Raw genomic sequence first — 12,064 nt, 5'->3', positions numbered from 1 at the left:
ACCTTGTTCATGGATCCACTTCATTTCGTCGCCTCCCAACTCAACTCATATCTCAGAAGACGACAGAAAGTGTAATACCCTCTCGCCTAACACCTAATGACTCGCTCCCTGTCACATAGAAACTTGCCAGAGGGGCTTGATGGAGAACTGCAGTCACGCCGTTATTTCCCTAAACACTCATTTCAAAAACATAACTCTCCCTGAACATATACCCATGTACAGCCACAAAAATGGACTTATAACTCAACCCCTTTGGCACATGCATATTGTTTTAAGACGAGTAACGAATGACTCCTACTCGTCTGTTTATGATAGTCCCGTAATATTATCCATCGAGCCAGATTTTTACTGCCTCTTTACAGACAAATGGCAGATAAAGGGTAAAAAATCTCAGCCTTATTGAAGTTGATGGGAAAACACCCACTGATTTAAGTGGCACCAGAATTTCTGGTTGAGGCTGCACCCTTCAGCATCAATGACATGATGAAAGCAAGGAGAGAGGAGCACAGCAGCTGATGCCATAAATCATTAGGAGTCCGGTGGTGCCTACTTGCTTTAGTACTTTCTAATGGTGCAGCAGATATATGAGGTGCAGTCAGGTGGTAGTATGTACAGCTAAGATGGTCTGACATCTGTTTTTAAAAAAACAAATTGCAATAAAAACATCTTTGCCAGATTCTAATAATTTAAAATGAAATATTCCCAAGAATTCCAGGAAAAACAGGTGGAGAACAAGAAGAAAATTGGGAGAAAAATGTTATTTTCTCCATCTTCAAAGACCATCTGTGGTGACACCCTGCAGTCGCCATGCTCTGGGGCTACTAACTGGGCAGGTCAGGGTAGGTCATGTTGGACCAGAGATGTGCACTCCACCACACCGACGATTACGTATCGAAACCTGGCCAAAGCTGGGCATGGTCATGCTTGAGCTAACTGAGCAAGCAGAAAACAAAATGTGGTTGGGAAAGATAAGGTGCATGTGCACGAGGGGACATGGTAGGTAGTGCAGTGAGGGAGGGTGTCCAGTGCATTGTCCTTCACACTGGTGGCACAATCCAGGAGTGCATCAGGCCTGGATGAGCCTCTGTACCTCCATCTAGGTGGGTAACAGGGCTAAAATCTGTTAGGATGCCTCCTTTGGGGTAAAAACCCAAGAGCGTGGGACCCTGAAATTCAACACCGATTGGAACAATGTTAATCTCAGAGGTAAATGTAAATTTTGGCATCACCTGACTTGGAGCACGTGATCATGTCACTTTATTATATTGATATAGTCCTTTTGTCAGACCTACTGGAATGACAGAGAGGTTTCCACCCTCCTGAGAGATAGTATCTCGTTGTCCAAAGCAACCCAGTATTTGAAGAGCAATATGCAGCCCACCCAGAAATATGGTGAGAGAAGGCCAGTCACTTGTAGTTCTTGGGGAGGGGGAAAAGAAAAAGAAGGCAAAGTCAAGAAGTGAGCATTAACTGCACTTACAACCACAGACAACTGAGCAATTAAAGTGTCTTTACTCTGTATTTTATTTTTTTTTTTTAAAGTTGTAACCCAAATTCAGAAAGCCTCATTGCTTGCAAAAGTGGGTAGAATTATTTAAATTCCTGAACACTTGCATAAATTAGCTGCCTGGTCTAAATGGGAAATGCTTTTTGCCTGAAAAGACCTGACTTTACTCCATACAGCTATGAGGGTCAGCTTTTTCCTCACCTGCATTTCTAACAGCAGACCCTGAAATATCCTTTCTGAAACGCACAGCTTCAGTCATGCCATGCTTTGCTTCTGCCATCCTCACTGTCATTTTAAGACAAAGAACAAAAGAGGAAACATCCTCAAACCTCTCTCATTTCTTGGCATAACCCAAAAGAGGCCACATTGCCTCTTTTTCCATGGCTGCGTCTCACAAGTCACTTCATAGACAATAGCAGATTAATTATAACCACGGGTTTAGCAAATCCCCATGACAAGACATCGTTATTGCGGTTGAGACAGTGTGTGTTGAAATGATAGGGAGGAAATCTGCTTCTTTCCCACATAAAAGTCTCTTGGTGGACTTGTTACAACTGCAAACCTGCACGACTGCTCTCACTGAGCCATGCAGGGTATGTCAAGGGCCTGAGAATGACTTTGCAGGCTGCAATGTCATTTCTTGGGTGGTTAAAAAAAGGAAGGAGAAGGGGAGACTTTGCTTGATTTGGGGTTCATTCAACTGACCAATGTTTTGGATGCTTTGCTAAATAAAGACTAGAGAATCAGAGCAGAGGAAGAAATGAGACTCTGGGAAAAATGAAAAGAGATCATTCAGTCAATGCCATCTATCGAGACACCAATTGCAATAGCATTATTTCAATGTTCTTCTTTATCGAGAGATGGAATGAAAGACTGCATCTCTTTCCTAGGCTCCCTCCCATGATCACAAAACATTTCTGGTCGTTAAAAATTTACTGACTTAAATTACAGCACAAATACCTTCAGAAATCAGAAAAAAATCTGCATAAAATGGTGAGATTTTCTTCAAAGCAAGTCCCAAGGGCTGTTCCCACCTTAAGCTCAGAGTAAGGAGGGGAGCAATGCTCACGTGTTGTGTTCACTCCTATTATCTGTCATTCATTCTTCACTGCCTGCATTTCTCTGACTTGCTTAGAGCACCATCACCACCATCAGTTCTTCAGCCCCTGCCTGGGCTGGGAGGGCAGGCTACCTGCAGACCTTGTCCCACAGTATGTAGCCCAAATGTTCCCCAAGCTGGTCTGTCCCATGCACTGAACTAGGCAGAAATAATTTAGGAAAAAAAAGTGATCATATGATTAAAAGATTAAAGAGTGTACCAAAAAGTAGATTAGCAGAAGGAAACTTTATTTTTGGCATTTCCTAATTTCCTGTGTGTTTGACTTTGCTCCAGCAAGGGGATTGGACTAGATGATCTTTCGAGGTCCCTTCCAATCCCTTACATTGTGTGATTCTGTGAAACATTATTTAAACTTTTAATATAGGTTTTGGTATTCACTATTTACATTATCTACTTAAATGAAATTATTTTTTCACACCACCTGCATAGATGCAACATAAATGTTGCAGCACTAAAATCCAGAAATAATAGATTGAAAGCATCTTTAAACCTAACCTTGTGAAAAATATTTGGGGTTTTTTTGTTGGTTTTTTTTTCCAAGTCTTTCTTAAAGACCTATCCCTTTTTTGGCTCGCCTGTCAAGGCAACTTTTACTGGGAATTGCCTGTTTCAAAATGTAGCTGAAGAAGTATTCAAATCCAGCACTTAAAACTGACAAAAAGAAATAAACTCATATTTCTGGTTGCCAGATTCACTAAGGAAAAACATTTCACAAAAAATGTATCATTAATCTATTGTCATAATGCATTTTTAAGTGTTTGTGCAAGGCTAGGGCTGTGTTGATCTTTTTGGAATGGAATATTCTTATATACTACATTTCAAAGCGGTTTCTACTTTTTTAATGAAAACACTCATGTGCATATAAAATGTATGGTTTTATTAAATGTTATGGTTGACATGAAATTAGTTGGTTTTGGAATTTTACTTGGTGAAATGTTTATTTTGTGTTTTTTGTTCCTTCTTTTTCTTTTTAAGTTCCATCTGAGAAAAGGAAAACTTTTATATCTGGAATCTTCTTGAAAAAAGAAATTTCCATTCTCTCCCATTTCTATTCAGTGTCTCTTGGCCAGGAATTCAAAACTGTTTCCATTTATTGGTTGTTTTACTTGGAGCTTGGCAGGTCCCAGCCCCAGGCCAAGACCACCAAAGGGAGGATCTTCCTTCCAGCCATGTCAAGGTTGAGGTGCTTTACCATGAGAGCGCATGTGAGAAACTTACCTTGCTGGGGTTTTTTTTGGGTGTTTTTTAAAAAAAAAAAAAAGGATTACTGTGGTCTGTAAAGACTAAATTCAAAGGAAGTTTATTAGTTCATTGTATAATCTGTGTAAAGAGTCAAAAGAAGCTTAATTCCTCTCTTCCCTCTCCCGAGCAAACCAACAAACAAACTGGCAGTTTTTGTCTTTGGTTTTGAAACAATGCTTTCCACTGAAGCTTTAAAAAGAAATCTAATCCTGCAGAGTTTCCTTCTTTCTTAGCTGCAATAAGAGCTTATTTTAAAACACACAGCCCATTTGATGTGTCCTTTAAAAGGGAAATGGTACTTTAGCACAGCACAAAGAAAAACCTCCAGCAAACAGCAAACTTTTGTTTTGTTTTGCTTTGTTTTTTTACCTTTCCACATGGTCAACGTTGCCTGCCACACCGACCCCTCCAATGGTATAAATTTTCCCATCGTACACCAGACTGTTATGTCGACACCTTGGGACTGTCATGCGGGACACGAGGTTCCAGTTATCGAGCAAGGACATGTAACACCAGACATCAGCGAGCGTGACACCCGACTCCATGCCGCCTGGCACCGACGTGCGGGTAAGGGAAAGAAAAGGGGAGAATTACATGAGATCCTGGAAGGGCAGCAGCTTTGCACACAGCAATCAAAGCCAGTTGCAAAGTAAAAACTCTTCAAATGACATTTGACTAATTAAAATAAATCGCCCTCAATACTGAGCATCTGTTCCGATGATGCATATCTGTGTCATTTATTCATGCGCCCCAAAGGCTGGGTTGTTTTTTTTTTTTTTTTAAGTAAGATGACATGAAGAAATCAAGATGTCATTCTACGAGGGACATGTACATAAAGGGATAGACCCTTTTCAGTGTTCATAAATAACTTCCAGTCTATTCAATTACTGCAACACTTGCAAGAAGGTGGCAGGAGGCAGAGCTGATCTTGGCTTGTGAGACACAGGACAGTCTGAAATCCAAAATACTTAATACAGTGATGGATTGAAGCAACACATACATGGGCAGAATAAAGTCAGTGCTTGCACTGTAGGCTTAATGCCTAATTTTCAGGGAAAAATTTCTTATTTATTTTAATTTGCTGATAAAGGAAAGAATCAGCTGTACCACTCCTATAAAACAGTCCAAGGTGTTCCAGTGAAATATTTATATTGATAAATTTTTGAATTCTGACTGAAGCTTCCAAGGTAGCCACTTAGTGGGCGCCTTACTATCTTCATTTTGAAGCATAAAGAGGTGAAATGATTTATTTGAGACCACACTAGGAGTCAGTGGCCAAGCCAGGAAAATAAACTAGATTCAGTTCCGTGGTTTAACGAGAAAGCCAGGCCTCCTCCTTGGTATTTTGTTCTCCAAACCTATGCTATGCATTGTGGAGTCCAGTACTTGGAGCTTGCAGGGGTTCATTTCCACTTCTTTTGGTTCCCTTTCCCTCTTTCCTGTGTCTTGTAAGTTGGAGCAAAGCAAAATATCCACCAACATTCAGCTAGGTTTCCAGCCATGTGGGACTTTCAGCTCTCTTATTGTAGTCACCAAATACCATCAGGTGGCTCATCCAGATTCAAGGAAAAGAGCTGAAATAAGCCTTGAATTTAGGATTCAATGGCTTTTGTTAGCAGGTATGGCCTAAAATGGCTCTACATATTGGAAAGTAGCTTAGCTCAGAATAACTAAAAGTCAACATCTCACAAAAGCCTCCATAGAAGGCTTTCACTCCAGTAGCAAAACGAGCATGGGCAAAAAAAACATCAAGAAATAATTTCCAATCAATCCTTAGGGCCTCTATGCAGTATTAATGGAATTTAACACCACAGGCAGCAATTTACTGTGGAAAATGCAGTAAGGGAACTCGGCAAGGGAAAGACAACAGCTGTAACCCCTTACTGGTACTGCCTGCTGCATCTGCACTCCCAACTACACCCTCAGATCACACACATCTGCACCTCCCTGCCCAGGCTTCTCTTTTTATCTTCAAACCTCCACTCAGCTGCCATCAGAGCATCCTTGCATCACCTGGTGGGAATCGCTTTTCTCCCTCTAGCCAAGCAGAGGTACCACCAGACTGCAAAAACCCAGACACCGTGATGCTCCGGGCACAGTGTAGACAGCTGCTTTGGGAGTTAAAGCCTTTTAAGGAGCGTGGTCTCAGTTTCATCGAAGCTAAGAAGATTATAGGGCTAGTGACTACTGTCAAAAGAGAGGTCTCAACAACAAGTACAAAACGTGAATGCTCCTGTAAGCAAATACCGTAAGTGTAGGTCACATATTCAGCAGTTCAGCCTGTCTGTCTCAAATTCCATAACCCACCATTTAGACTCAACTACAGCCAGTATTTTAAATTGTGTTTCTATGGCAGTGAAATCTCTTTGCATGCTTGATGGTTGTCAGACCTATTTTCTTCACGTTGCAACTCCAAAATATTGCTGTTGACTGCTTTGAGAGAACGTTAATACCACAGAGAAATGGAGAATGATAAAAGCAGGGAAATCCCTCTCTCCCAGCCTCCCTCCTACTTGTCTTTTTCCCCAGGAGCGGCTGGGTAAAACTCCTGCACGTCCTTCTTTGTGCTGCCTATGTTGTAGGGAGGAAACTTTTCTCCTAGCCCAGTAAATCTAGGGGTTGAATGGATTGAGAGCAGCCCTATGGAGAAGGACTAGGGGATACTGGCAGATGAAAAATTGGACATGAGTCTACAGTGTGCGTTTGCAGCCCAGAAAGTCAGTTTTATCCTGGGCTGCAACAAAAGAAGGGAGGCCACTGGATCGAGAGAGGTGATTCTCTCCCTCTACTCCACTCTGGTGAGGCCCCACCTGCAGTACTGTGCCCAGCTCTAGAGTCCCCAACACAAGAGAGACATGGACCTGCTTGAGCCAGTCCAGTCAGAGGGTTGGAACACCTCTGCTATGAGGACAGGCTGAGAGAGTTGGAGTTGTTCAGCCTGGAGAAGAGAGGGCCTGGGGAGACCTTATTGCAGCCTTTCAATATATAAAGGGGGCTTATAAGAAAGAGAGAGAGACTTTTTACCAGGGCCTGTAGTGAAAAGATCAGAGGTAACAGTTTTAAACTGAAAGAGGGTAGATTTAGATTTGACATATGGAATAAATTTTTTATGATGAAGGTGGTGAGACACTGGAACAGGATGCCCAGAGAAGCTGTGGCTGCTCATCCCTGGAAGTATTCAAGGCCAGGTGGGATGAGGCTTTGAGCAACCTGGTCTAGTGGAAGGTGTCCCTACCCATGGGAGGGGAGTTGGACTAGGTGATCTTTAAAGGTCCCTTTTGACCTAAACAGTTCTGTGATTCTAGGATTCTATGGAACCTGCTGCTTACCTGAAAGATAGATGTTGTCCCCAGCACTGACCACGCTGAAAAACTCTCGATCATAGAAGGGCAGGCTGGCCAACGGGTACCACTTGTTGTTTTGAGGATTTAAGCAAGTGACCGCTGTTAAAGCACGTTGATTCATGCCAATCATCTGACGACCCCCAACTAAGACTATTACCTCAGCTACACCTGGGATTCAAGTAAGAAAAAGAATATTATCAAAAAGTGATAGCTCTCAACCAGGCAGGAGCCTATCAAAAAAATACTTGGCAGTTAGGGTAATTTTAATGTACCATACATAAATCTGTTTTGGACTGTGCAATCAAACTAGGAATGGTGTGAAAAAGGAAGAGTGTGTGTGTGTGTAAGTGGTGGGTGAGGAATGACACTATGAACATGCTTGAGAGAACCTGGTGGGGAGCATGCCAACTGGGCAAAACTTGATGAAAGAATGAAAAAGGCAGTTCCGTGTAAAGATGTCCCTTGACTTCAACAGTCTTCGAGTGAGATCTGCACATAGAAAATTCCTGTTCCACTGAAGAAAATGGGAATTATGTCAAGGATTGTGATAGCTTTGGAGTTTGGCCATTATCCAGGGAAAGTATGTTTGGACTTTAACCTGAAGAAGGTGTTCTCACACTAAAGCTAATGTCTGGAGGAGATTTAGCCTAGAGAAGGGAAGACTGAGAGGGGACCTTATTAATATTTATAAATAGCTAAAGGGCAGGTGTCAAGAGGATGGGGCCAGACTCTTTTCAGTGGTGACCAGTGATAGGACAAGGGGCAACGGGCACAAGCTGGAACACAGGAGGTTCCACTTAAACATGAGGAAAACCTTCTTTATTGTGAGGTTGCCAGAGCACTAGAACAAGCTGCCCAGAGAGGTTGTGGAGTCTCCTTCTCTGGAGATATTCAAAACCTGCCTGGATACAGTCCTCTGCAACTTGTTCTAGATGTACTAGATGGTTGGACTAGATGATCTCCAGAGGTCCCTTCCAACCCCCACCATTCTGTGATTCTATGTGATGGTTCTTCATCTTGATCTTTGCTCTGCACATACTCTATTGACATGTAATTTTCTGGTGGGGGTGGCATTTTCATGAGGTATTTTTGTTTTTGTTTGGGGATTTTTTGTGCTTTTCCCAGAGAAAGCAGGTTTTCCCAGAGAAAGCAGCCCAAGATGCAGGCAATGTGTTCAAGCCATGGATCAGTCTTTGGATACTACCTGCTAGGAAATGTGATGGAGATAGTCCCTGCCCTAATATAGTTATTAACTGAGATTTATCTATAATTTAACAGTTTCCCAAGACCCCAACACACAGGGTGTACAACAAGCCAAATTCTCTGTTAGTACAAATGGTCAGAACTTTTGCAACCCAAATCTCAGAGTTTTAATTCTCACTTTACAGCCAGAGCTGCGTCAAATCTGATCTGAGTGTTATTCCAGGCTCAGCCCTGCAGTGATGGGTCACAGTTTAAGTCTGGGACATTTTCTGGCTCCAACCCCAAGAGGCAAGTGCTGGGGATAGTTTGGATTTAGCATTTAGCAGAAGTGTTAAAAATCTTTCTGCAGCAATTATAAGCCCAAGTGTAACTTGTTGCCAAGAGAGGTAGGCTCAGAAGCAGGACCACATGGCCACGAGCTGGAAGGAATTGCCATTTTGGGAGCTATGCTTGTGGCCAGACCCATTGCTGTGATGTGTCACGGTGCCCAGCCTGGAGACAAGTGTGCACAGGCGGGGAGGTCAGAAGCACAGCAGTGAGATTGCCAGCAAGAGAGATTAGGAGCTGCAGCGGAGAGAAATGCGTCTTCAGAGTAATGGATTATCGTCATTCTTCATTAGAGTTTTCAAAAAATATATTTGTGTCATTCAAGCAAGGTTACTCTCTTAAAAGTTATTAAGTTAAAGTGCTGAACAGTTTTAAATAAATATTTCTCAGTAAGAAGAGATCATTATTTTTGTGCCATACCAGAAAATCTAATCACCTGTGCAAGACATAACTTGATTATAATCAATGACCTCGAGAGGGCATGTGACATGCTGCAGCGAGTCCACAAAGGGTGTTTAGAGATCTTTTGTGCCTACATGAATGCCGTTGATATGCAAAATAACATGATTCTATATAATTAGACTCTGACCTACAAAACTATAATCACCCTCTCTTACCCCGAGAGAATCACTTTTCCCTCATCAACAAGCTTCTGGAAATGGTTCATATTACACCTACAATTTTATATACATAAAATAAGCACTTTTCAAAAAATCCCTTCAAACATCACACCATTAGTCATCTTCAGTGAAAGACTTTTTAGGGTCGATTGTTATTGAAAGTCCTCTACACTCCATCCTTCTGAAAGGTGCCTTGATGAGCCAGTCTCCAGAAGCTGTGAATGCCGTGGTTTCATATGCCATCTCTGTGCCACATTAGCATTAGTGGCAGTGACAGAAAGTTTTGCCTGGCTTTGTGATTGTACGTACGGGAGGCAGAAGTACAGGGAGCATGTTAAAACAATCCACCCCTTTCATCTGGCTTCTTCCTGGATGCAGTGTTCCTGCGTGATACTTGTACCACTCTCTGTTCAACAAATATTTAGGATATTTCTCACACTACTATGATACAGGCTGTGCTGGTGAATTCTGCACTTACTTAGTCTTTTTTCAGGTATTTTTCTAAAAAGGAAAATGCATGCTTTCCTCAGGTGAGAAACTTCTTGAAGTGACATGGTTCTCCATAGCTGCTGGGTTTTTAAAGGGAAATATATCATGTATGATCCATTTGTTTTGGAGGCAGCCAACAGCCTGAACTGGTACTGTAAGACTCGTGGTATGAAAATAATATATTTCCATAGGGCTGTGAAAGTGAAGTCATCTTATCAATATTAATCAGCTGCTCCCTGCAAGAGGCTGAATGGCAAAGCAGCAGGTTTTTCACTTATTTTGCAGTTAGAGAAACTGAGGCACAGAGGGAAAGGGGCTCACTTTCAGGACAACAGGGGCATGTCACAGTTTCTGCCAAAACTTAATTCCTAAAAATTAGCCTCCTTAAAACCTAGTGTCAGGAGCATACATCTCCACACTGATGTCTGACCACGGGCAGAGGCTCCTAAATGCTTGAGCAAAGCAGAAAGGGAAAACCGAGCTTGAAATACCACCAGGCTCCAAGAAGGAGCCAGGGGAAGGAGCTGAGGTCCATGCCCCATCCCAGGGCATGTCCTGGCCATGCCTGGGAGCTGCCAGACCAGGGAGCTGATGTCGTTGAAGGAAGTTTTGCTTTACCTGCAGAGAGCCTGGGCCGGGTCCTTGGCGTCTGCATCTCTTGTCGGGCGTGCGGCAGCATGTGATAACGTTTGGCTTCGTTCACGAGATCCCGGCAAGCCTCCGAAGACTTTATCAATTCTTCATTGTCAACAACATTCAGCAGATAGCTGGGGTGGATGAAGGGGAGGCGTACCACTGCCAGCAACTCCGCGGCATACTGTGGGGGGAGAAAAAAATAATAACACTCTGCAGCCTTCATGACAGAGTTCAGATGCTTGGCATGTCCACATCCTTCCCTGCAAAATGTCCCCTGTCACTCAGCCTGGAAAGATGCTTGTCATGGATGTTGCACATAAGTCCTGCCTAGCAATCAGGTGGGACAAAGACGACACAGCCCTCAGTGCTCCCCAACTCAGGCTGTTTTTGGTCCCAGGAGACTGAAAATAATCTTCAAAAGGTGGCAACTCCTGTTATATAGGACTGTATGGAGAGATTTTTGAAATAAAAGCTCATTCTGAGCTCAGGCTGGATATAACACCTTGTGCACTGGAGACATGGAGTAAGTTTTTGAATTTTCTGAATTAACCTTGAAATGTGAGCGTGGTTGCTGCACAGTGAAAAAAAACCAAACCCAAACAAGTCTTTTCTGGCACTATAAATGTGAAACAAAAGCTGGTAAATAGGGTGGATTTCAACAACTGCTATAGCAGAGACTGAATAGTAATAGCCAATTTGCTAAAAATCTTTTAATTAATAGGATTTATTTCTTGGTGAAACAAATCATGTGCTTATAGATCTTAGGGAATTCAGACTCCAGAGGGTGCTATACAAATACTGACAGTAAGTTTCATCTTCTAAATAAATACATTAAACCTCAGAGGGCAAAGGACATCTGAGCAAATGAAGCTGTCTGTCACTGAACACAGCTTAAAGGAGAACAAAACCCAAGAGAGAAAACTGCAATCGAAAAACCAAGAGTCCATCCCCAGATTATTCTTTTTATATATAATTGGTTATATCACAACACAGCACAAGAGTACAGTGAAAAGCAGAGCAATAGGAAAGCGTGGTTCTCGAGAAGAAATGCACACAAACAGGATGCAAACGACGGGTGTGCAGCAAGAAAAGATAATCATCTGTTGTCATAAATATTTATATTGTGGCAGCATCCAAAGATCCCAACTGGGATTCAGGCCAGAATGCAAATAAATATTCCTGAGGCCCGGGTGACCGGTCCTGAGAAACGCTGGGTGCCAGCAGCATCTGCTGGCCTGCAGATGCCTCCAGCCTTCCAGCAGCTACTTGGCTCTCGTTTTCTTTTTCAGCAGCATGACTGTCCCTGCAGCGCGGGAGAGACAGGTCACAGCAGGAGCAGGGACAGGAATGGGCCAGGGAAATAGCGAGATGGGAGGGCAGGGATGTGGCCCGAGCCAGCTAACGGGCTGGCCAGGAGGTGAGGATGCAGTGACTCCAGGGGCTGCTTCCAGGGCTTTCCTTTTCCCCACCCAACCTGAAGAAGCAGGCTTCATTTAGGAGAACAGAGGATTCTGCACTTTGGCCACAACATTCCCTGGCAGCACAACAGGCTTGGGGAGGAGCGGCTGGAGAGCTG

At 42.9% G+C, this 12,064-nt stretch overlaps 1 protein-coding gene across 1 annotated transcript in view; it reads right to left on the bottom strand.

Annotated features, from left to right (window-relative positions):
• KLHL29 (kelch like family member 29) overlaps positions 1-10,669 on the bottom strand; it is a gene marked incomplete at its 5' end in the record, with an annotated part of 36,344 nt that extends 25,675 nt beyond the window's left edge. Inside the window, 3 exons of the mRNA XM_010166407.2 lie at positions 4,239-4,419; positions 7,199-7,381; positions 10,471-10,669. Of these exons, the coding sequence (XP_010164709.1) occupies positions 4,239-4,419; positions 7,199-7,381; positions 10,471-10,669 (563 nt within the window). The remainder of the gene's footprint in view (positions 1-4,238; positions 4,420-7,198; positions 7,382-10,470) is intronic.
• Positions 10,670-12,064: the final 1,395 nt, after the last annotated feature.

This window comes from Antrostomus carolinensis, unplaced genomic scaffold, assembly GCF_000700745.2.
Source record: "Antrostomus carolinensis isolate BGI_N321 unplaced genomic scaffold, ASM70074v2 scaffold21074, whole genome shotgun sequence".
NCBI lineage: Eukaryota > Metazoa > Chordata > Aves > Caprimulgiformes > Caprimulgidae > Antrostomus > Antrostomus carolinensis.
Note: the sequence above shows the minus strand (reverse complement) of the source record. Positions and strands in the feature narration are given on the sequence as shown.